The 26,436-nt window shown below is 41.7% G+C and overlaps 1 protein-coding gene across 7 annotated transcripts in view; it reads left to right on the top strand.

Moving 5' to 3' along the window:
- ARID1B (AT-rich interaction domain 1B) overlaps window positions 1-26,436 on the top strand; it is a 330,667-nt gene that overhangs the window by 228,698 nt on the left and 75,533 nt on the right. For 5 of the 7 annotated variants that reach the window (XM_030499916.1, XM_030499915.1, XM_030499911.1 and 2 more), the window contains 2 exons: window positions 1,143-1,386; window positions 18,187-18,276. In XM_030499916.1, coding sequence (XP_030355776.1) covers window positions 1,143-1,386; window positions 18,187-18,276 — 334 coding nt within the window. The remainder of the gene's footprint in view (window positions 1-1,142; window positions 1,387-18,186; window positions 18,277-26,436) is intronic. The other 2 variants (XM_030499913.1, XM_030499912.1) reach the window with 1 other exon arrangement.

Here is a 26,436-nt window from a genome sequence, read left to right as displayed (position 1 = left end):
TGCAACCGCTAGCGTGAGCCCGACAGGTGAAGTCAGTACCAACCAAAGTAATACACCATGTCATCCCAGTTATTGGAAACCTCAAAGGTCATTTAATGACCTCTTTATTATATGTGAGGTAGCTCTGTGCCTCTTTGCGCCTTAATTCACTGACAGAAATAGCAATGTGCTCCTTAACTTGTGCGCAGCTATCTTTGCGACTTTTCAGTTTGTATGAGATTTTTCTGTGATCGCTTAGGAATTTCCCTGATGGTTAAGGGTCACACACTTGCTTTGTCACAGCATTCTCAGTTTTTCATGTCCGATTTTACAGTGATTTAAAAAAACAAAGTACTCCCACAGATCCAAAGACCAGTATAACTCCTGCGTTACCGCTTTAGGGAGTATGCCCAGCAATTTGTAGTTAAAATTCAGATGTGCTTTGACCTATGAAGGAAGTTTCTCATGGAAAATGCAGCAGTTACGAACTGAAATGGAGCAACTGTTTAGCAGTGTGTTCAAATGAAATGGAAGAGAAACTGTAAGTTGTGTACTGGTGCTTGATGGAAATAGAGAAGAGGCCTTCCTTGCTTGTAGGTGGCCAGCGGGTCCTGAGCTGCTGCTGAGGGCTGAGCCTCTTCTTGTGTCTGTTCTGCAAAATGAAGGGGCTGCATGTGAGGGTTAGAAGAGCTGCATATTTTACACCCTTCTCTCGTTTTGGTCATGGTTTAAAGAGTGAAGTATATAAGCTGGGATTGTTAACGGTAGCAAACCCCAAAATGAAATACGGCGTGAAAGTGAAACTGATGTATCATTTTCATTAGTTTTAGTATTGTCAGGCAGAATTTGTGGGATTAATTTTGAAAGCTTAATCCAGATGGAAAAGGTTAAATTCAATGTTGAGCGAATTTGGTTCCAATTCATTTGTTGCCCTTGCTTGTTCTTTTCTTGAAAGAATTAGAGAATAATTGGAGAACTGTACATACAATCCTCATTTTCTGCCATCATTTAACTACATGAACCAACATTAATGACAACCTCTCAGTTATCTGCTGCAATAAGTAAACAGACGGACCTAGTCGCCATGCCAGCTCTCGGGTCCTGTGGCCCGACTATTATATTAGTTCATACGAGTACTTACGTTCTTCTTCCTTTTTCCTCAGGATTTATCTGGATCCATTGATGACTTGCCGACTGGAACCGAAGCAACCCTGAGCTCAGCCGTTAGCGCGTCAGGCTCTACAAGCAGCCAAGGGGAGCAGAGCAACCCTGCACAGTCTCCGTTCTCCCCTCATGCTTCTCCACATCTCTCTGGCATCCCAGGGGGCCCATCGCCTTCCCCTGTAGGCTCGCCTGTTGGAAGCAACCAGTCGAGATCTGGTCCCATTTCTCCAGCAAGTATTCCAGGTAAGTTTGTTCCAACAAACAAAATTAAACTGATAGACTAGTTTATTAAAGAAATAAATACTCCTGTAATCTGAATTCATTTTTTTCTGAGAATCCTGCATTTTCAGAGCTTTTTTCTTGGTGTGTGGGGGGGGAAGCATACTTAGGGTTAAATTCCATCTGAACTTCAGCTGCCAAACCCTCAGAGTGCTCAAAGTTCTGAGCTTGACTCCGCATATGTGTTTGATAAATGTCTTTATCATCAACCAATGCGAATACTTGATCATAATTTTTGTATTTGGTTTGTGTGTCATCTATCTGTCACATTTTTCTCTTTATTATTTACATGGTCCCTTTTTTGGTTTTACTGTGTATTTCTGTTGGTTTTGGCTCTTTGACTTGTATGGTGGTTTCAGACCCAGAAGATGAGGCAGAGATTTTCCACACCCTGTATTGTGATAATGTGATTTTGGACATGAATAGAGAATATTGTATAAGATATTTCTTAATACTGTAAAGGTCAAAAGTTATTCCAAAAGGAATCCAGCCCCACCAGTAATAATTGAAATGCCAGTGGCATGCTTGCCACTCGCTCTGTTGTGCCACGTAGTGTGACACACAGTCATTCCTGCACGTTCAGAATATTATGGAAATCTCTTAAGATACCCAGAAGGAAAAACAGGCATGCATTTACTCCAGTTCTTACCTTGTCTCCACCCTTCTGGAATGTTACTTGCAGGGGGTCAGGCAGCAATGTGCGCTTGGTATTTCAGAGGAGTTTATTCTCTTTCTGATGCCCAAGTTTTTGATTATTTTCTGACATTTTGAATACTAGGGGAATTCCTAAGAGTAGGAGAATGCTGACATTACCCCAGGGAGATAACATCAGTTGCTGACAAAACCACAAAAAATCAACATGGAGCTCAGTTAAAAGAAACAAAAGCAATGATGCCTTTTCATTAGATGTGCTGTAAACCAAATGCAGGTTAAAATTCAGGGAGTAGTGTGTGTTTTGGTATTCAGAACAAAAGTATCTGTGTGAAGTGTAGGTGCCTGTTTGTATACAGAGGTTAAACTAGATAAGCAAAGGGGAGTAAGCTCAGTGCACGCAGGAATGTTGCATACTAAATGTGGCCTGAGCATGTCGAGCCCTGATGCTTCATGTGTGCCCTGCAGTTATTTCTTCCCTTTCCAGCCACTCTGACTGGCATCATGTGCTCAGGTGGGTCAGGAATAGCAGGGACAGCAGCAGGACTGGAATATTTGCATTATGTGCAGTATGGTAGTTTTGTGTTTGCAGCATATTTCTAGCACATGGTGCAGAAGCCTGTCCCTGTTGTTGGCTGAAGCCAGATAGTCCCATCTAGCTGGAAAGGTGACATTTTCCCACAGTCAGATTCAGGCAAGTAAATGGATTGGCATTTTAACAGCCTGATTGCTGAATAGGGAAAGAAAGTTATGACATTGAAAATAGCTTTATTGTAGCCATGATAGATAAGGATAAGAACAGGACAGAGCGTAGGGGAAAGTAATAACTTTTATGAAACCAGTTGATCCCTGTGAGGTAAGAATAAAAGGGGAGTGGGACCACAGGTCAGGGTCAGAGTCGCTTCGTTACTTCAGCTGAGCCCCAAAGCTCATTTTTGTGGCTGGCCTGGTGAAAAGTACTGCCTCTTCATACAAACCATTGCCACCGTTTTGCATGGTGGCTTTCTGGTGGTCTGCTGCAGTCACACGAAAGCAACTCTTCCTCAGGAAGGATTTTTATGAATGGACTAAATCAAAGCCGGTCGCTGCTGCTGCCCCAGCGTGGGTGAGCTCCTGGGCTCTGCAGCCCTGTTGCTAAAGGGGAGCTCCCAGGCGAGCGCTCTCTCCAGAGGGGAGCCGGGCAGCTGCGGGAGCATCGCTGCTGCTGCTGCTGCCATCCTGGTTCTCAAGCTGCAAAATGACACGAGCAAGGCTGCTCTTTAAAACCCTGCAACTAGTAGGACACCACCACGTGCTGGGGCTTTCAAGCTGTATGAATTTGACTGTGCTTTCACCTAAGTGTATTCCCACTGTTGTGCTTCATTACTCGGACTGGGGTAGCTTTTTTCAGCAGCCATATTTACGAGACCCTGTGAAGAAGTAACACAGAGCTTGTGTGTGTTTCTGTGGCTGTTTGCAGTGTTCAGGTTGTGGCCGTTTTCAAACAGATTGCGTGCTACAGCGTCTCGCCTTCAGTAATTTTGCTCGCTGCTATTTTCCTCTCCGTTCTCACCCTACCCTTGTTTGTTCTGACCTCATTCCTCTCCTATTACCTCCTGCGATGTTGTGCCACAGCTTCTCCATGTGACATAGATTGGCTCTTTCAATCATTCTCTCTCCAGCAAGTCATTGTAAAATGAGCAGCTGTTGTGTTGCTGATAGCTATGGCTAGGGAAAGCCAAAATGTTGCAGGGGGTTCTTGGTGGGAAGGCCGTTAAAATAAAGGTGTTGCTTTCCCAGGGTTTACTGGAAGAGAAGCATCCTTTTCCCAATGCCTCCTTCCTCGCAACAAAATTGAAGGCTAATTTAACATCAAAAGGGCAGACAAACAAACAGCCCCCTATTAAACCTCCCAAATGGCTGATTCTATTCCCACTGCCGGTTTAAGCTGTCTCCCCACCCCACCACAAGCCTGCCGCCCCGCATTGCTTTCTGCTGCACGCCACAGATTTCACAGGAATGGACTGGCACAGGCAGCACTGACATTGGCACATCCCTAGCTCAGTGGGCATTTCCTTCCTGTGCTCTCTGAAATACTGGACGGATATTTTGTGTGGTAAGTGGCACACACATATACAGCCTTTGTTTCCATTCGCTTGACTCGAATAGACCAGGGAGATTAACCCCTAAGAGCAGAAAAAGCGACTTAGACGGGTTTTGTTGAGAAAAAGAGTTTTCTCTCAGAAGGGTAACACTTCTTGTTCACACACACTTTCGTTACAGGACTGAAATCCTACTCTTCTATGGTTTTGGGGGATTCAAAATGGCATTCTGATTTGTGTTAAGTAGATCATTATTCTGCTTTGCCAGAAATCCCGATCTCTTTGTTTTGTAGCCATCTTCATAACTAGGGTACGTCTTCTTCCAAAGAATGAGACGCGATGCCCTGCACTGCTTTGGGTCTTGAACTGTGCCTGATTCAACCCTAAACCATTAGCGGAAGCTGATGCAGCACATCATCAAAATGCACTGCTGTTGCCAGAAGATTTAGTGGCTGTTAATTTCACTTTTCTGTCTTTTTTTTTTTCCCCTTTCCCTCCTGCTCCAGCCATTCCAGTTTACTAACAAAGCAAAAATGTAAATAAGCTAAACTCTCCTTTCTCCCCCCATCCCTAATTTTGATCTCACTGGCCAAAGGCTTTTGTCAGCTCTTTCTCCCTTGCAGTGTAAGCAGCAAAAATTTTTAATATTAAGAGTTCTGTGGAAGATTGCTGATAGGCCAGGAATCCCTTAACCCATGATGGGCAAGCAGGTTTTGTATGAGTCAATAGATTCTATTATTTTTAAACCTCTGCAGGGATTTTTAACTGTATGGAAGAGAAGGATATGCTCTATTAATATTGAATAGCAAGTACTGTCTTTAGAAATAAGTAAAAGGAATTTTTTTTCACACAGATCAGTATTTTCACTTGCGCTTTTTATATGTTACATTCACTTTCTGAACAAACGAGCTTATTTTCACTCTGTTAAGCATCAGCTGCATTGTTGGTTGTATTGCAATTGTACTGATGTCTTCTTTCACCAAGGAGCTTGGATACAGCTGGAGTTACAATTTTTAGGAAGAAATCCGTGTGTGGATACTCTCACCAACGAATGTTATTGCTGGTCATCTCAATTTATGCTAACCAGTGGCCAGCACCCTTCTCTGATTAAAAACAGCGCACATCTTTAATTCTGGTATATGAGTCAATGGATGTGTTCCATTCAGTGATCAGCTCTGTTCTTTTCAATTCTGGAGGTCTTCCCCTCCTGTATTGATCAGCTAGCTAGCTTGAAATCCAGGACCTGTCAGGATTAGAGTTACAGCTAGCATTCCATTAAAAAAAGAGCAAGAGGGGAATGGGATACCCAGAGAGAGCTGTAGCAGGACATCTTGCCTTGCTGTGCATGTTAGTCAACGTGTGGATAGACTAGAGTGATTAAAATGCTGAGAGAAGAAAAAAATAAGCAATAGTCTGTCATAGTCCAGAAGGATATTTTAATGCAAAAACCTGAATAGGAGTGATGCTTTCTTTTGTGCTGTATAAAAGGAGGAGTCAGAGTTGAACTGCTTCCAGAAGTGGCTGCAGTTAAGACAAGCCAGTCAGACAAGTCATGTTTTAAACAAGAATTTGGAAAAATAATTTGCTCAGGATTGAGTTATCCCACATGCTCGCTCCATTGACCACCACTGCTGGTATGTTGTAGAGCATGGACTCTTCAAACATTATTTGAAGGAGAGAAAACTGCCATATGAAAGTGACCAGAAAATGGATTGAGAGCAGCCCTAAGGAGAAAGACTTGGGGGGGCGCTGGCCAGTGAGAAGCCCAGCATGAGCCAGCAGTGTGCACTTGCAGCCCAGAAAGCCAACCGTATGCTGGGCTGCATCCGAAGAAGTGTGACCAGCAGATCAAGGGAGGTGATCCTGCCCCTCTGCTCTGTTCTTGTGAGACCCCACCTGCAGTACCGCGTTCAGCTCTGGCGTCCCCACACAAGAAGGACATGGATCTGCTCGAGTGAGTCCAGAGGAGGGCCACAAAGATGGTCAAAGGGCTGGAGCACCTCTACGATGAAGACAGATTGAGAGAGTTGGGGTTGTTCAGCCTGGAGAAGAGAAGGCTCCAGAGCGACCTTCTAGCAGCCTTCCAGTACCTAAAGGGGACTTACAAGAAAGCTGGAGAGGGCACGTAGGGCTGGGACAAGGGAGAAAGGCTTTAAGCTGAAAGAGGGGAGATTTAGGGTAGGTATAAGAAGTTCTTTACTGGGAGGGTAGGGATGCACTGGAATGGGTTGCCCAGAGAAGCTGTGGCTGCCCCGTCCCCGGCAGTGTTCAAGGCCGGGCGTTGAGCAGCCTGGTCTAGCAGAAGGTGCCCCTGCCTGTGGCAGTGGGGTGGAACTAGATGGTGTTTAAGGTCCCTTTCAACCCAAGCCATTCAGTAATTCTGCGAATTTGTAATTATTTTTTTTGTTGTTCTTTTACAGATATCTGTAAATAATTGCAAAACAAGAAAGGGGATTTTATCCTTGTAAAATGGATATGATCTCCCTGTCTAGAAAGATTATTTTAACACATCTATCAATATTTCCCCCTTGGCTTCTCCGGAGGCAAAAATCTTGCAACAGCTTGTTGTAAGGAAGATGCATGCTGTTCATTGGCATCCAGACCAGAAAAAATCAAAACACGAGATGCCATTGACGTAGCTATGTTCTTAATCACTGCTAGTGCACAAAACATCTATTCAGCAGTTTTGCAAATCTAGAATGCTTACAAATGAAATACATGAAGGTTTCACATAGCGGTAGCTTAAAACGCCTTCTTTTGAAGGGTTTGCACAACATTTAGAGTTTTTCTGTCTTTTTGGCAAGAGGAAAAATAAGCAAATTGTAAGGCTTGAGGCATTGCTTCTAGCATATGGAGGATCTAACCTGTGATACCTATTAGAATTCAGCCCAGGTCACAACTGATGAATAATCTGTTGTCTCAAGGCTTTGTGAAATAACTAAATAGTCTCAGCCTAGTTTCCAAAGGAAAGCCTGTGCTACAAAAGGCACTATCAAAATCGCTGTCGTACTTGCAGCCTGGCCAGAGAGATCATGAAGGTGTCCTTCTCTGCAGAGGTGGTCTTCCGAGAACAGGTGCAGGATATGAAATGAGACAGAGACACGCTGTTCGAGTTCCTCCTGTTAGTTTTTCCTGATGACAGAGGGTTTCATATTCCAGGACCATCAAGCTGCTGCTTTTCATTAGCTCTAAGTTAAGCATCAGATAGAAAACCTAAAAGTCACCAAAACCAGCATGCCCTGGGTGGTTATTTTTAGAGGTAGTTTCTAGTTTTTAATTTTAAGTGGTTTTAGTTACTTACAGCTGGTTTATCAATATTTATATTTCATGGTCACACATTTCAGTTTCAATGTTCAAATTGCTGTGTAAGCCAGTGACGAACATTTCTGCCCCATGGACTGAACATCCTGTGGGGTCTGGGGAGCATGGTTGAGGGTTTTCCAGCACCCTACAAAGGCCTCATACAAACCTCCCCTAGGCTGCCGGGTCGGTAGCACTCACATCGCCATAGCTGTGCTCTGCCCCATGTCTGGTTTGTGCTCTTTGTTGATTGCTGCCAGGCCTGTTTTCGCCATCCTGGCAGCTGCCAAGCGGCCAGCATGGTGGGGCATCTGCTGCTGTGCACGCTGCGGCAGCACACGTACGGCAGGCCGCTTCTTGTAGCCCTGTGAGTCACTGGTAGCCCTTGTGGTGCTGGTACAGGTCCACCTGGAGTATGGCAGCTGTTGAAATCCAGTTAAAATCTTTGCATGATTATGCACTTGCTCTGGTTCACATAACAAAATTCAAACCACAGCCGCCAAGATTTGACGGGTATGTTTGTTGTTAGGTTTAGCTGTATACTTTAAGGCCATCCTTTGACAATTACTGTTTACATTTCATCACTAAACTGCGCATTTCTTTATGAGGTTTTTTGCTCAACCCACTTATGTTTTTGTCAAGAAAGGTAATACGGTGTCTCTTTGGGTTTGACCATTTGGGGTTTTTATTGTGTCGTTATTTGGCTACACAAACACAGATTCTCTGTCCTTCTTTGTGTTGCCAAATAGGGCATTAATTTGCATATTATAAAAATTAAAAGGATGTCTGTCACTCCCTCATTCTTTGCAGTACTTATCAGTGATTGATGAGTGAATGGGAAAAGTCTCTCACGTTTGGATCAGCATGTTTTTGTGGTTGTTGTTGACAGATGATTGTTATACCTAGATAAAATAGAGCATAATGTCCTGAGTGGTTTGGTTTCTCTGATGGGATAGGCTGTTGCAGTTTCCAGTTTTTCAGTGCACTCTGTATCACTGCCATTAGAGGTCTTTAAAGCGGCCTTCATGCTTCATAGCCACTGTCAGGCTTGACTAGATGGATATCTGGTGTGTACCTCCTTAGTAGAAGGAACCTGAGCAATTGTAAATATGGCTTGAATTAATAATGGGCCAGCTAGAAGTTAGCCATTTAGCCTCAAAAGAAGAACATTTCAACTACCTCCAGATAATGTTTCCTTTTTTTTTAATAATGAAAAGCAAGATATTCTGTCTCCTCCTTAGAGACAAAATTCGTGCAGGTGAGCCAGTAGCTTGAAAGATTCAACAGCCCTTTGAGGGCTTTGCTCCATAGGTAGATATGGAAGTCAGATTACAAAGTGGATTTTTAGAAGACAAACTCATAAGAACAACTTAGTCCAGTAGTGAGCTTTTCCGTTTGTTCCTCATCTCCAGATAACAGTGGACTCAAATTATTGTGATGTGTTGATTGATTACAGCCGTTAAGTTTCTTAGTAATCAGTTTCATCACTTATTCTCAATTCACGCTTGCACCTTTGATTTCTCTTCCACAACAGGGTGATGTGGGCTGTCATTGACTAATGAAGAACAGAATTGGTTTCGGCGTGAGACAAACGGAATGCCGACACCAATCCCAAAATGCATTAATCTTTAATAATCCACATCTGCATGTTTATAAACGATATAACCGGGGTTGCTAACGTTGATACTCCCCCTTCCAAACAGAAGCTGACATGGAAGTTAGTGTTTGCAAACTGCATGAGAGACATGTGGCCGCGCGTGGTGTGTGTGACCTTGCGGAGGGAGCTCACCAGATGAAAGTTCTCTGTTGATTAAAAATACATGAAGAATTGCTCCGCTTCTGCACCAGTCTTTGGAGCTTATCGTTGTCGGGCAAGATGAAATATGGCATGATAGATATTGTCTTCTAGGAAGATCAGAACCACCAAATGGGTTTTGGAAGCAGGTTTGCCTCAAGGTGCTTTTATCCTTTATGCATTCAACTTGCCCTTTTTTCCGCAGCCCCTGAGAACCATTGAGATGGGGCTCTGTAATATGTAATATAATGCAATAAGAAAAACTAGATTATCTAAGAGTTTGTTCCTTTTGAGCATAGCATTAATGAGAGCACATACATTTTGCTGTTGAAACACCCGTTAATCACAGGCAGTGGACTGGTATGAGAAGCAGCTTGTAGGATTAGCAAAATAGTTCATTGCCACGTATCAGCGCTGCTCCAATTTCCACCTGCTTGCCTGAACTTGAGAGAGTCGGGAGGAGCAGGGAGGAGTGAAACACCATCGCTGCTGGTCTTTCAAGTTAATGCCACCTGATGATGAATATTTATCCTGGGCGATTCTTATGTGTAGCTGGATCAAGGGAAAAGAAATGCAGCTAAGAATCAGCAGTTTCAGTTCACATTCACCCTTTCTTTGGCATCTTGTATGTTTTCACACTGCAGATACCATAAATGAAAGTTGATATATGGTTTTGTTAGAATTTGGCAATGTTAAATTTAGGAGTTAAGGTTTTTATTAGGTGGGAAATGCTAGAAGTGTATGTCTGCTACCTTGGTTGTGCTTCTCAGTCTCTTAAAACCAGTAGGTGCAACGAGGAACAGCTTAGAGAAAAACTTGTACAAATGTAGTCTAAAGAATGAGCATTGATAATGAAAAATTCTTCCTTTTGGAATTTGGATTGACTCCTTAAATGGAATCCTGAAGTTTTATGTTTCAAGTGTGTGGCAGGGTAGGTTTCATTTCTGGAAGGAAGGAGCGAGCCAAAAATAAGGAAGAAATACTGCCCTGTCCTTTGTTAGAAGCTTTTAGATATTTAGCACTTGAATCAATTAAATTTTATATTCTGGTTATTGACATTTTCCAAAGAAATTGAGAATGATTTTTCTCTAGTCGAAGCTTATGCTTTTTGCATTAACAAACATGTAATGTCGTGTCCCAAGTAATTACGAATTATTAAATCCATGCAACCCTTTGCAATCTCCTGCTTCAGTCTAAATGCAAGCAAACCTGTCATTTCTGTAAAGGCTTAAAAGGACAGAGTAAAAAAATACGGTATGATTGCAGGGTTTGGATCGTTCCCTAAAGAACACAGGCACTTTCTTCAGCGGTTTGCACAAATTTAAGAAAATACAATTTACAAAATCTAAAAGCAATTCAGAGGCCCCGTAGAGGTGTGAGAGAAAGTGCTGGGCAAGCTGCGGCCGCAGCCTCTCCCAGCCCCTCTCATCCCAATTCACGCTGTCGCTTTGGAGGGACGTGGTGGCACAGAGCGCAAAACATGTGGAGGGGCGGTTAAATGAGACTTTTGAGAGGAAAAAGAAGAATTAAGTCAGTGGCTGGGCTTTGAAGAGGTCTGTCTAGTGCAGAGCAGCGAGCGAGTGGGGAAGAAAGGAGCAAGCGCCTCATCTAATCTTTCTCCTGGGGACCCAGGTGGACAAATTGGCAACCCTGTTCACAGCCCTCCCCCCCCCCCCTCCTTTGTAGCGTAAGAACTGCTAATCGGATCCATGCTGCTGCAACTGTGGTTAGTTATTAACAGAATAAAAGCAGATTTCTTCAAAAGAACGGGTTGGGGAAAACGGCTATACAAAATTGCAAGGTTGTTAGAATCTTAAATGCGCAGCAGTCGGTTTTTCCCTATTCTGAATTAGGCGGTGAATATGGCCTTTCATCTGTCACTGTGCCCGTTTCTTCAGAAGGCAGCCAAACATTAAGCTCCTCAAACACACCAAAAAAAAAAAGGGGGGGGGGAAAAATTGTTTGAAAGAGGAAAAATATTGGGGAGCAGGAAGAATAGGAAAACGAGAAGGAGAAACCAGGTTTTGTTTTTATTAATTTGGCTTGGTGAGAGAAATACGAGCTCGCCTGCTCTATTCAGTTCCTGCGTGCCAGCCGCTGTGAGCCACCATTTCTGAATGCAGGGATTAGAAAAGATTTAACTGGTTGCTATCCTGGGCTGCGCCATTCTGGGTCGGCCTCCAGCAGAAATACCCTGGGGCTGGGAGCTCTCCCGAGCTTCATGGAAATAATGTATTAAATGAACGTGGAGTTAGGCAGAGGAGAAAGCAGAAAGAATTTGATCCCCCAAAATGAAACTTCTCCTAACTGTAAAGTGAAATTACAGGTTTGGGGCGGGTGTTATGGAGAATAGAGAAGCAGTGATGCCTAGATTTAGACCGACTTACACCTTTACTTATAAATAAATAAATGAATAAATGATGCATCCTTAATTTTGAGGAGCTCTACTGCGTTCCTGGTTTGCAGCAGGATTCTGAAATTTGTTGGAGAGGAATAGTCGTCAGGCAGACAGGTGCGTGCTGTGGCCTACTGGAAATCCATTCGTTCTTTGGGTGAGTCACAGCCTTTTGAAGATTTCTACTGACAGCTTGCTTTGGGCTTGTTGCCAAAATCTCGGGATAAAAATGCTGTGGTGCTTCACGTCAGTCCAAATGCAGAGGTGATTTCTGGATTAAATAAACCTTCATGCAGTGGCTGCTGCTCCTCTCCCTTCCCCTCCTGAGCAAAGTGATCTTTCGCCTTGGGTGGGCAATATATTTGCTTTTTTGCCTTTTGTCTGTTTAGGCAGCACTAATGATTATTTCACTTTATACTCCTGAGGATTTCTAAAAGCCTTCATAGCTTACTCAGAGGTTACACAACCTGGAAATAAAACTTTGATGTCTGATTTGGCAAACCCCAGTTTCAGCTACTTAATTCTTTTTTTAAAAGAAGTCCATAATATAATGAATTATTCTGTAGTGAGGGTGACATTTGGATGGTGTTCCATAAGTAATGCCTTGGGACTACATGCTGAATAATGAGCATGAAACAAAATATTGAATAGCTACCTCGTCCTGTCAGTGTCAGCTTTGCTTTGAATTAAATGTTGTATCATGTCAAACAAGTAGCTTCTGGTTGCGAAATTAAGATGTTTATGCTGTTGCATGTGTGCAGAGAAAAGTCAGAGCTAGGGTTCTTCAGCCCGCCTTAGCTCACTGTTGCATCTTTTAATGGAGATTTGAGAGCAATTTAGCACTTAGGTTACAATGACATCCCTGGAACTCGCTCACAACCCTGTCCTTGATATGGTAAATGTGATACAAAAATGAAGAAGAAAATGGAGTGTAACTGTCAAGGATTAGTAGTCTGAGCATTATACTTTAATGAGAAGTGGGTTTTTTACCTTTTGTTGATTTTGCATGGATTGCGAGTGATACTCGTGTGTTAGGGAATCTTGAGTCTTTGGAGCATGATGCATATGTTTTAAGAGGTCATATGGAAAATCAGGGCCAGGCCCAACAACAATAACTTTTGGTAATGTGGAGCATCCGTAAGTCTGGCTTAAGTTGACAATCTTCATGTTTGCAGACGCTTTGCATTTCTGCAGCAGAACAGGTCAGCCACTTGCGATCTCACCTTCAGCAGCCACACCACCAGCCACCAAAAAGCATACCCAGGCAGGAGGGCTCCGGGCTTAGTCCAGAGCTGCCAGGTTGGAGAGATGGAAATCATCTCTGTGAGCAGGCAGCAGTGAATTACCAGTGTTGCTGTTGCCAGCAAGGAGTTATTAGCTGCAGTGTGCAGAGCCAGAAGGCTTGGTTTGAGCACGCTTGACTCTGTGTATCCCCCCAAAGTGGTTCAGCAGAACCACAGCTGCTGTGTCTGAAAGGGTCCACATATCAGTGACCTTCCAAAGCATCTGTGCTCAGGTTGCTGTATAGATACAAAGAAGGTTTTAATATTTTGTAGGTCTTCATTTGGGGGGATATGCGGGGAACCCTTGTTTTTCACTCAGAGTAAGTAATTTTATAATACTGTTGATACAACAGGAAGTTTGGCTACAATGCATAAATTAAGGAAGAAAATAATCTCGAAAGGTTATAGGCTTGTAAGATGAAAGAGATAACACAAACCACATGACCAGTTTCCCTTTACGCTACCCATAGAAAAATTTCTTTCCTTTGAGGTCATTTGCACCTCACTTCCAATTTCCTGAAAAGCTCATTAAAAACAATCCCATATAGAAGCCTCTTTATGATCTTTAATTTCTGATGTAGGGATCCGAGACCCAGAATGTCCCTTCTGGTCTGTGAGCCTTTACTGTCACATAAGACTGTTTTTTATCAGATTTCATCTTAATCACTAGGTTTCCTGGACCTCATTATTCCTAAAAGGAAGTTGTTTAAAATTCCAGTAATGGTTTGATTACCATCCTAAACATCGTGCTCTTTTTCCTCCCTGATATTTAGCCACAAATACCTTTTCAAAAAGAAGTCACAAAATCACGGCTTTAGTTTTTGCCATGCTAAATAACACTGTCTCAGCCTCCAGTCACGTCATGATGTTCTTGATTCCCATTCCAGTTAGCATTAAACTTTCTGGTTTTGTCTGTGTGAAGACTCACCAGTGACACATCAGCAGTGGTGTTCTGTTGCCTTACCTCTACTGGAAACAATTCTCCTAATTCATCCTAATAATAAATTGGTTTGATTGAGGTGACATCAAATGTTTAACCATTTGTAGGTCAACCAATATGGTCAGATTTCCCTTCCTTTTATTCTCCCAGTTATAACTGATAATCCTACAGCTCTTCAGTTAGAAAAGGCTTATTTCTGGTCTGGGTGTGTAATGTTTGCATTTTTGTTACTCCAACCCAAAAGGTGGTCCAGTTTCTTAGATAGTATTTTGATCATCTTCTATATTGACTAAGATTCCCTGCTTTGTAATTAACCAATGTCATTAATCCAGTTCTAGTCTTTAATTCCTAAATTAGACTGAGAATTGTCCCGGAGACAAACCCTGGCCTTTCCTCTACCCTAATGGTCCCCTTTTAACACAGGCTGTGATAAGTCACTCTCTCTCCTGTTTCCCGGTTCCTCATCTTAGAATTCCTGTGCTGATACCCCTCCTTAACTAGTGATTTCCCAGGGAGAACCTATTACCACTGGAGTGCTTTCTTGATTCAGTTGTTTAGGCACAATTCTGTGAGCTATTGTCCAGCAGGTACAGGGTACCACTGCTGAGCATCCTCCAGTGTCATCACAGTGATGGGAGCAGAGAGCCCTCGGCATGCTTCAAAACATTACTCATTTGGGCTGTAATTCATCGTAAGGACCCCTCTTCAGTAGGATATCAAAGCTCTGTTCTTTCTTGCTATGTTGGCTCTAAGGAATTTACTTTTTACACTTTTAACTGCAGATTTCATGGCTGTAGTCATAATGCAATTGCCATTTAGTACTTTTCTCAATCCATCTTTTCCAAAGGTGCGGTGCAGTCTCCCCTGACTCTATTTATTTCAAGCATAGGTTTTCAGTCTCATGCAAAATGTTTAAAAGCATTTCTGACATAATTTTAAAAATAGAAAACCAGCTTACAATTGTGCTATTAAGCATTTTTAAATTCTCCCACCTCTTCAACTGACTTTTTTTTTTTTTAATAGCAGACATGGTATTAGGCTGCTCGTTTTGATAGTTTTAACAACTAATTTTACAAGATAGCTATATAAATTTGAATACCATTTTGCTCCTCTGTTAAAACCTAGGTGAAAGAATTAGTGTGGCAGCATCTATCCTTTTAACATGCATTATTGTATTGCTGCGATTTTGCATAATAAAAATGTTGCGAAACATCCATAGTATTCACTTTGCAGAAGTTCTGGAAGGTGGAGCATCTCAGTAATGTGGCAACAATGCTATACAAAACATGTGAAAAGGTCATTCCTGTTTAAACTTCCATCTGTGTATCATTGGGAGGCATTAGTCTGTCAGAGGGAAAAAAAAAAAAATTGGGTTTTTTTTTCGTGTCTTAAATAGCTGTAGAATTCATGTTTAAAAAGAAAAGATATTGTTTTTGTCCGGTAGAAGTTTTCCTTCCCTAATAAAATACAAAAGTCTGATCATGTATTATTTAAAGTGTCTTCCAAGAATCCCAACTACAATACCGGTTGAAAGAGAGAAGGATTAATATCATTTAAAGGAAAGAAGTGGAAAATCTTTAAGGTCATTTCTTTTCATGACAAGGAAACTTAAAAAGCATGGCAGACAGGATCTTCAAAGGTTTTTAAGGTTCTGTCATCAACTCCCAATCAATAGGAGTTAGATACCCAAATTAAGAGTTCAGTTCAAGTCTTCAAAGGTATTTGGGTGCTTAACCTCCTCTTACCTTTCAGATCACTTCTAAGGATAAAATAGCAGTTCACCTGAAAACATCTTGGTGCAGTACTTCAATTTCCAGCACCTGGATCATTTGCAGCACCCACTGATAAACGATAATGGTACTTTTGCAGTTTTGTTACTTGTTAGATGATGTGTAGAGTTGATCCTGTTGGCCAAATCGTTTTCCTTTGTGAAGCAAAAATATAGCTTTCAATACAGAAAAAAAAACCAAACCCAAACCAGAAGTAAACTTTAAGAAGTGAACTGATGAAATAGTGTTAATGTTTGCAGAGGCTGAATATGGCAGTGAATTTGCAAAACTCCTGAGTCTGTGTTCCATAAGGATGCAGAAGAAAACGATTTCTTTGTAACAGGTCATACATGCACTGTCCTAGGCTTCGACTTTGCCAGTTTGTGCTTGCACATCTGCCTGTACAGGAAAAGGCTCCTGTCAGATAACGGAAGTTATTATCAATGTAAAAAATTAAATACCATGTATAAATGTATTCAGAATACGTTGCCTAGCATAGATCTTCCATGCACTATTGATCTCCCTCAAAGTTTGCCAAGCCTCCACCTAAAAGGAGATCCCACTGGGAGCTGTGTGGTGCAGTCAGGACCACCCCTGCCTTTATGTTACTTTCTTAAGTATTTGTAAAAATCTTCCGTGGTTCAGATGTACTTGAAGTGTTATATCTGATAGGGGTGCCTCAGGCATACACAATGGAAGTGGCAGTGCCCTGTGTTAACATGGAATTGCTGTTTGTTTACAGTCTTGAGTCACTGAATCCTTCCTGTCAAGCAGAAAGCGTTCATTATAATGCAGGCACTTAACGTCTCCACTGCCCGCTCTTGCGTGACATCAAAACAGAAGCTGGAATATTATTGTCATATGCCTTAGAGTTCGTGAATGGGCCGTGGATCCCAAAGCCTCAGGCACTGAGTGGCATGTTTGGTCTTTTGGAGGAGCAATTCTGCCTCTAGTCCGGCATTTGCATCTCTGAGACAGTTGTCACAGCTGCTGCCTGTAATGTTGACTGTCATGTTTTTTACTGCAAACGCACCTCATCTGAATAGCTAGGCAGTGGTTACACTCCACGTTTTATGGATTTTCATTTTGTTCTTTTATCAACCTAGAGGCTGTGCTGAGAGCCAGTTGCTTTGAGGCTGGGAAGTGGATGGGGCAGAGCAGACACATTTGTTTTCTTGCCTTTATGTCCAACTTGGGGCCCTTCATCACTCTACAGAAAGAGCAGCCCCCTCGTCAGTTGGCTCCCAGCACCAGGACTGGCCGCAGCGTTCTTGCTCCTGCCACTGCGGAGGGGCAGCTGCTGAGCAGGAGGAAATGAGTCTCAGCAGGCACAAATCTATTGCCTGTGTTTTTATTCTTTCCATCTCTTCCAAACGGAAAACAATCTGAGCAGTTTCTGAGGACGAGGGATATAAATCTGTCTGCTGCTATTTATAACGCGCTCGTCACTACGGTGTCTAAATGCTTAAAGTATACATTCACTGCCTAACCTGAGGTGGTCTTCCAGCTGCTTGGGCTGTCAGGAGCAGGCGCGTCTCAGACCAGCAGCAGAGAGAAGCCCCAGGAGACATCCAGGTCTCGTTCTTACCCCTGCTCGTGCTGTGGCAGGTTGGCTGTCAGGCGTGAGGCCGTTGGGGTGTTGTGCAGTGGGAGGGTGGTAGCGTGGACCTCCCTGCTTGACACAGTGCTGAATGGTGACCCTGGCACCATGTGACTTGCATCAATGTAATAAGCATCTGCTTTACTATCCAGTAATATTGAAGGGAACATTTGATGTCCTGAGGCTCACAGGCAGCACTGAGCGCTCTTTTTCTTCGGGTGGGTAGAGTGCAGCGGATAAACTGTGTGGGTGTCTTTTGAACCAGGCCATAAAAAAGGCTTTGTCTGTTCTGGACGGGTATTTTAATAAGCAAATATATTCCCTTTGCTTTTATTTGTAATAAGATACCCCTTTTCTGTCTGATCCCTTTCAAACGTGTTTCACTTTCACCACGTGCACCTATGTATTATTCTTTATTCCCATATTCTACATGGACATTCAAATAATATTTAAACCACTGATTCATTGAAATACTTTTTAAACTGTTGTTGTTAGTCATTTTTGTATTGACTGAATTTTTCATTGGTAATATTGTTGGCAGCAGTCCATGTCTGCCTGGCCGGAGGCCAGTTTAAGCTCAGCAGGATGAGCCCTATTGTTCAGCAGACTTGGATTTTGTTAAACTCTCTAACAGAAATATGTGTCAGGAGATTTGCAGCTATAAATTGGATCATGTCGGTGAGGTTGGGAACTCGCTCAATACGAAATTGAACATTTCGCCATGCCTGTTGCTAAATATGTTTATGCATGTTTCCTCCATGGGTTTAAAAAAAAGAAAAGGGGGGGGGGGGGAAGCAAGGAAAAAAGCTAGACCTGTTGAGCTCTGTCTCTACCTTACATAGCTGGTACTTTCTGTGATGTTGAGTGGTTGAAAAACGTAGCAAGGCTTGGTTTCGTGCGTTGCAATGTTAAATCAAGTCTGTTTTCCCTTTTTTCTCTGTGTGTTGCAGGCAGTCAGATGCCACCGCAGCCTCCTGGCAGCCAGTCAGAATCCAGCTCCCACCCTGCCTTGAGCCAGTCACCAATGCCACAGGACCGAGGTTTGTTAGGTGTTGGGGCTTTTTTAGTTGGTGCCAAGTGCAGCCTTCGTTTTAAGTCACACGTTAGCAATGTGAGATTTCCTGGTATTTCTTCTATTTTCTCAGGGAAAATAATGACAGTCCTCATTGTAAAAGGCTCAGGGGGTTTCCTTCTCTGGGGAAAGAGCAATTGAATAGCAGGTTTTACCAAAATGTGATTGGAAACAAGGCTTTCTGAAAATACAGTGAATGCCCAGAGTATAAAGGCAGTTTGCTGTAAATACTTGTGTCATGTCTTAGAGAATTCAGCATTTGATTGTCTATCGTAGAATTAAGAGGTATAGAAATAGCGTTAGCTGTGAGCGCTGCAGTTTTGTTATTGTTCTCAAAATCCTCATCTCTAGTATCTTTGCGTGGACACGATAGCTAGTCCTTTAGCCAGTTCTAGGATAAAAATATCTTTAAATATAAAGGGAAATCAACTATTTAGGTCAAATGGTTCAAAGATTTGGAAATTTTGCAGGGGAAAACCTTGCAGGCAACAGCAGTGTTCTAAAAAGGGTGCTTCCTAGCAAGTGCTTACAAAAATAAACAGAGCTGCTTTTTTTTTTTCCTGAAAGTTACTATTTATAAACTCCTTTTGCTTCCTTCCTCCTTAGCTTAGGGAAGATAGTTGTCATAGCTTTGTTGTGTGACCGTATATACGATCAACTGCTGTAAATTGGGCATTCTGTCCATGCAGTGGTTAACATGTGCCAGTGACAAGCTTGCAAAACAGACACATGATAACTGTGATAAACATGGAGTTATTTATGAAATGCCCCTCCTAAAATGTCTTGCTACCAGAAATACTCCAAGTAGCACCATATGGGGATACCATAAATACTAGAAGTTTTCTCACAGTGAAACAGGTTGAACTCACAGAATGACAAATTTCTGGGATAGCGTCCAGGAGGAACTAAGAGGACTCACAAAGGAAAGAGTCTTAATTTTTGCTGGTTTTCTGTGTTGGATGTCCCCTCCTCCAGGAATGCTGATTAATGAGAACGTGAAACACAGAATTCCACACTCAACTTGTTTGTTTCATGTCCTTTTCGGTCATTCTGTATACATAGTTAGTTGTTGGTGCAGGAACCTATTTTCCCCTTAAAAAGTTTTTAGAGTAATATACATGTTTGGTGAAATCAAAATTGCCTCAGTACTTGATACACATGTGGGATAGATTGTCACAAGCCAGTGGGAATGGATCAGATTTGAGGCTTTGAACAGCCAAGCATCTCAGAAAGATGTGTGCATTTCCTGGCACAACTGGGGCTTCTTGGCACAAAATGTTACACTGCCCAGTAATAGTTACTTCTGCAGTGTGTGTTCCTCACCTGGCTTTGGGGGACAAGTTAGGCAGGTCTGACAGAGCTGAAAGGGTTGAACCTCTCCGTTGCTGCTGTAGAACAAAACTGGGGGTCATTGTGTGGTCAGGAGAGGCGGAGGGGTATTCAAAAGTAAAACAGAGTAAGACAGCTGCCATAACTGGGAAGTAAAATTTACAGATTGATTTAGTGTGGGTCTTCCTCTGTGCAGGGGGGTATGTGTGAGAATTGTGGGTATGTTCTCAGAGAAAACGTGTTTGGGAATGTTGCAATTTTTGCACTCTTCCTATGCAAAATCCAGTGTAATATGCATGATCCATGTGACCCAGCTTGTACTAGAAGTCTATTTGTTTCATGCAGCAGATATGAAATTTGTAACCAGCTAGGTCATATTGATTTTGCAGAACATGTTCCCCAAAGCTTCTCTAAAGTCTGTGCTATACTTGCATAAACATGCGTGCATTCCCTTTTGTGCCCTGTCATTGATTAGAGGCTCCTTTGAAATGGAAAACTTCACCTTTTAAAAAGGCTGCTACATTAGTTGATTCCTTTGCTTGCTTGAACTGCTTTCCACTGAACTTGAAGGAAGGAAGGAGGGGGAATGATGGGGACTCAAAGGGAAGGTGCTTGTCACTTATTGATAAAAACCTGAGCAGAAAATGTTGCTGCTAAGGACACCTGATCCATAGGCATCTGTTACAGTAATTGAAACTCTTGCCTTACTGATACACTGTCTCCCCAAAAAGAAAAGAAAAAAGGAAAAAGAAAAAGAAAAGAAAATTAAAACAAAAAAACGCAGAGAACCTTCCTAGGATAAGGTAGTGTTGTTTGGTTTAGCACTTCGTGTAACAGTTCTTTCCTTGTTTGGAGAGAGAAATGAGTGAACAAAAGATTACTAATCATTTCTTAAGCAGAATCCTCTGCTCTCAATGTTGAAAAAATGTTGTTTACCAGATATTGTAAAGCTTAACTGACAGGTGGAGTGTGAGCTGTAGCACTTCTGGATGCTAAACCACTACCTTAAACCATTAAGTTTACGTTTATTTATTTTATTATGAGATTGTTTGATTATATTTTACCCTATTTTCCATGGTTACTCAGCAGCCAGCTGGGATTTTCATGTTTGCCTGCCTAAGACTATACGTCCCCTGTCACACAGTGCAGCATGAAGCAAAAAGCCTATTTTTACATGTACATTCTGTGGGTGGAAGGAGGGGAGTGGTAGCATATGTGCATATATAGAGTAATGGGCATTTCTTGGGGGACTGGATTTTTTGTGCATTCCAGCTTGCTTTTTATACAGCTTATTTTACACTTTCTGTAATGAGCGTAAAAGTGCTTACTTTTAAAAAATAATCTGAAAATGTTTCCTGTCCTGCTCAAGCTGTAGGACATTTGGACCTGAGTCAGCATAGGGGGAGCATGCTATTCTAGGCAGCCCACGTCTGTTCTCATCCCAGAATCGGTAACTGCCCGCTGTTGTTTGAAGCCCAATCAATGAAACTTCTTCAGTTCTACCAACACACACCGTCTACCTTGGAAATAAGAAATTGCATGTACTTTTATGTGCATAACCTATGTCTCAGCTTCTGCGAGTCTGTTATTTGAAGTAAATCCCATACACCTTAATGGACTGTTGGCGCCAGAGAGCTAAGGAGACCGGTGGGCAGGCTGTGCAGGGCTGGGGTCAGAACTCTCAGGAGAAGCAGGAGTGGCCATGGCTGCTCAGCTACATGTGTTTTTAACTGCTGGTGAATCCCAGCAATTACTTGGGGATACCACATGAAAACGTGATCACGGCCAATGAAGCTAGTCATTGAAATTTGTTATGCTTTGGGAGGGGGAAAAGGGATGCATGTTTTGCAGTTTGTTTCTGATACAGCCACTCCAGACTTTTCTTTACTATGATCAAAAATAGGGGTTCCATTTTTTGTGTTTATTGAAGTAAAAGCTTTTTATAAACTTCAGTTACATCAGCCCCCAGAGGTCGGGCAGTGGTGATGCCACAGCTGTTATAACCATTTGGCAAATAACTGAGGTAGAGTCGCTCGACTATATTCAGCTGTATATACTTACCTCATCTGTTTGGGTTTTGAAGCCACACTTTGAGGATGTGCTTAGTAGCCAGAACTGCTCAGTGGGTTAGAAGTTATTTGTATGGATCAAACAGAAACCCAGTATATCCAGATTGACCCCCTAAATCAGTTTCCTGAAGCTGCAGCGTGGAAAAGAATCCTTCCATCCTGGCCATTAGCTTATGCTCCCACTCTTACTTTTGGAACCTAACAGAGATGTCTGTCTGCATATCTGAATACTCACCTATGCAAATACTAATAGGAGAATGTTTGTCACAATAATGTTGAAATAGGCATTTTTACCCCCACGGAGATGAATGGTTCTATCCCTAGTTCTTAAAAAACCTTGAAAAACACTATTTTTAAGTAGTGTTTTTCAGGCTTATGCAGTTGGATATGTACATGTCAGGATTCAGTCTTATATTAAAATAGTGAACTGGGAGCTCCTGAAAACCATTGAATTTAATGGAAACAGTTAATGACTTTAGGTTATTACTCTAGCAAGCACTCTCATAATGGGGATACTTAAAGAAGCCTTATTTATTAGTGCAAATGTATATGGGTCAGAATTAATTTTTTAAAAATCTTTAATTGTTTTCCCCTTACAATTTTCACAGCGGTACGTAGTTAAATATTCATGATAATGCTGATGATATGCTAAAGGTCTGAAATAGATCTGGAGTCTCAAAATCAACACAGGTTATTTAACCCTTTTCATCTAATGCACCACTGGGGACTTGCTCAGTGAAATCCCAGAGCACTGGAATAATTAGAAGATAGTAATGAGGATTTAATTAGTCCTTGAGATATGCTGAAATAGGACCACTGAGAACTTTTCTGTTTGGACATGGACTGCAAGCAGAATTGATGCCATTGCAGCTGCTGTGATGTGCTGGAAAATGTATTCCATTGCTGGAGGCAGTTTTCATGGCAGCATTCTGTGCCTGTCAGATCTACGTGGAAAGTGCCCCAAGTAAGCACCTCCAAAATAGTTGAATAGTAGCCTTGCTCTTCTCCATCACATCCTCCCAGTACCTTTTCTTTTTTCTTTTTTTATGCTATTCTTTCTGTTCTACCTGTATTTCTTTTATTGTTGACATGATCCAGCTTTTGAGGATTGTTGTACACTTGTATGCTCTATTAAAAACACAGACAGGCACAGAGAGTTAGAAGCTGTAGGCTTGTAGGAGTACAGGTGTTATACTAAGCAAAATTTGGATCTTTTTGACACAACTGCTTGTAAGGTTTATCCTCAGATCTAGTCCTTATTTAGTAATAGATCTTCACAGACGAGATATTTATCAGCTGCTGCAATGTAGTAAATTTAAATAGCTTTTTTGGCATCCAAGATGTTATCCAGCAAGAGGTAGTAACAGATGGGATGTGAGCAGGCATTTTGATGTTCTCTTTGTGCTTCCCTATAAACACTGAGTAGCAACTGAATTCCTGTAACTACAATTTCCTAATTTACCCATTAGATTTCATATTGGTATTTTTCTCCCCTTTAACTGTTTTCTGGGCATGCTTATTTATACACAGTCATGACATAAATCCCACTGTCATGTATTTTATTCTAACAAAATATAAATGTTTTTGCTTGCGTGGAAGACACAGAATACCAATCGGGTGTTTTGCACCTACAATTCCTGATGACATTTATGGCTTAATACTGACATATGATAGTAGAGATTCTTTTCCCTGAAATCTATTTTCTTCTGAAGAAACCAGAAGGAAGAAAATTGATCAAAGAATTCTTATTGCAACAAAAAAGATACTGTAGTTTGCTTTTAGATCTTAAAAAGTCTTTTTTCCCTGAGAATACGTTTTTTTACTCTCATTTGGGGGTTTGGGATCTATTCAGAGCACTGAGGAGCTAGAGAATAAAATGATTCTTGTCATTAAAATTCTTCTGCTTGCCATGTTAACGATGACACCACTTAAGGTTAAATCAGACTTGGTAATAAGTTTACTTGATGTAGACTGAAGGGTTTCAGGCTCTTGAAGAAAGATGGTTGAGACATGCACTGAGTGCAAAGCCACAGGTATGTTTGAGTGCCTCTTCTGCACGTAGCATTCTCCAAGTGGGTTAGTGCAGAGGAGCCGAGCTCCAGCTGGTGCACAGGAACACCGTGCCAGGCCGGGAGGAAATTGTTGTGCCCAGAAGACTGGGGTTAGACGAACTGGGCCCTCAGCAGCTAAAAAAATGCATCATGTAAGGAGGAAAAGTGGATTTTAGTTGAAACTGTCACACTAGCTCGGTAAAACATATCTTTTTCATCACAAAGACGTAAATAAATAGGACATCATGCATAGGAACATGCAGAGCTGCTCTGTATGTGAAGGCAGAGCCGTGCAGTAGAGTTGTGCACTAAACTTTTTCGGTGACTCAAAAAGTTAGTTTCTCAGTTTAGTGAGCACTAAATTTATCAAGTCTTTAGAAAGGATCAGGCCATCATTGCTGTTTACCACTTTGTTTTTAATTTGCTGGTAGAAGTGCAAGTGAAGTGCACTGAAATGTAGTGTTGGCGTGATAAACAGGTTTTTTTAATGTATACACACTATTCTTCTTTGCTATTTTAATTGCAGTGGCACCCAAGACCGCCATCTTTCTACCTGTTTTTATTGTACTACATCATGTAGCAATGCACAGCAAAAAAGCTTGCAATATGTCTACTTTGATTAGCAGTCAAAATCTTTGGGATAAATGGTTACTGCTTTTCCGTCTGAGCTGTGGGAGTGAATAGTTTTGTGTCTGTCTCAAGCATTGCAGGAAGACCTGCTTTTCTTACCCAAAAGTATTAGTAATGATGTTACTCTGACAAACCAGGTTAATTCTTAAAGCAATCAGTTGCCATTTCAGGGTGCTGGTTTCAGACTGTATTTGGATTTCAAACATATATCAGCCAGTCTCAGCGTTGGGTTGATCTGATTAGTTGTGGCCTACACTAAATATACAGCAGTATTGGCCATCTGCAAGCAGGAGGAAAGGGTATGATTTATATGATAAGCCATGCTGGGAGAGAGCAAGACTGCAGAAGTAGGATTTGAAGTAGATAATAATATCTGTACAATCAAACTCAGAGTCAGGTCTCCCAAGCAAATTTTGTGTACTAGCAGCTGGTCATTGCTTTCTTCTTGCTGATGTTAAATCTTGTTATACGTGGGGATGAATCTTTATTTCATTTTTTAAACTAAATTGGGGATTCTCTTTTTGAAATTAGGGAGCAGAATTGAATTATTGGGAGAGAGTTTATATAGTTGCCAGCAGAGAGACTTCTCAATAGAAAAGTTTCCACTGACTTCATTAGGTAGCCGTCAGATTCCCTGCCTCTCGGCTCAGGGAGCAAGGAAAGCCACAAGCAGTCACTGATGAAGAACTTGACAAAGCGACAGTTGATGTTGCTGTCACCAGGTTTGATGGGAAGCTAGTGAGTATGATCCCCATCCTTGGGACAGCTTCCCATCATGGTCTATAAAGTGGGAGCCATCAGTGGTCTGCCTCTTCAACAGCACCATCATTTCCAGGATACTCTGCTCCCTCTGTTACCTAAGTTAACCTTTTTGTGAAGCTTGTCTAAAACTATAGAACTTCTAACCTAAAACCCTTTATGTCTTTTGAAGTTAATGTATAAAGCAGTGAGTTGAAATTTATATAATGTATATATTAACAGATAACACTGGATAGTTCCTTCCATCCCAAAGAATCCCAAAAGGCCGCGGAATAATCGCTCATCAGGGAACAGCAGCAAATCCAGGAAGGAAAAAAATCAGTCAAATCATAAATCACAGTAAAATAAGACCAAAAAAAATATTATTATTTATTCTACATGTGTGCAAGACAGAAAAGACACATTGTGTGTATTTTAGTCTTGTCCGCAAAATCTATATATATATCATGGTATTCAATATATTTACTTCATGAAAAGGAAGATCTGAGTTGATCCATGGAACCTTGAACGGGAGTCTGCAGGGAGGGTAAATTTTTCAAACCTGAAATTTAGACCATTAAGCTTGCAGGCCATGCACGTTACACATTGAAAAATGCTGTTCCTTCTTTGCTCTCCTCTGTGATTTTCCTAAGTATGCATGTTATTGGGGAAACTTAGACAAATGTGGACCGTATAAAGCAGATGGACTCCTCAGTTTTTTCATGTTGCTGTTCAGATTCGTTCCAGCAGTCCAAGGCACCTACTGAAATTGAGGATTTGCTTTGGGGCCAGTCGGCGAGAGGGTAGGGTGAGGAGCTTTTGTGCTTGCAAGTCACCGTTACCCAGATTTTCCAAGCACCATAGTAAAAGCATCTTGTGTAAGTTATGTTACAGTAACAAATTATATGTAAGATGGTGGATGAGCAATGTTTTTTTGTTCTGTCTGTGCACCTCCACAAATGTCTTTCGTTCTTTGCCCTCAGTGTAGCACTTAAAAATTTACATCAGAGAGCGTTAATGCAAGGTTTGCGTTAGGAAAGGTTGGATATTTCTTCCCCAGCTACCATCTGGGTAATCTGTCTGATCCTTCCCCAGATTCTAATTTATCAATGATAGATTATATGAATTTCAAGGCTAGGCAGTAGCAGAGGGAGGTTTAGGGGTGGGAAGAATTTAAACATTATTGCATGCTATACATAGACCAGGTTTTGTAATATCAGAGAGAGAAGCAGAGGAGATTCAGCCAGTTAACCTAATAGCACAGCTGGTAGAACACTAGGGGGTCCGGGTTAAAACCTCAGCTAGGTCATT

The sequence above is a fragment of the Strigops habroptila genome, chromosome 10, assembly GCF_004027225.2.
Source record: "Strigops habroptila isolate Jane chromosome 10, bStrHab1.2.pri, whole genome shotgun sequence".
In the NCBI taxonomy this organism is placed as follows: Eukaryota; Metazoa; Chordata; class Aves; order Psittaciformes; family Psittacidae; genus Strigops; species Strigops habroptila.
This window is presented reverse-complemented; position numbering and strand designations above follow the sequence as displayed.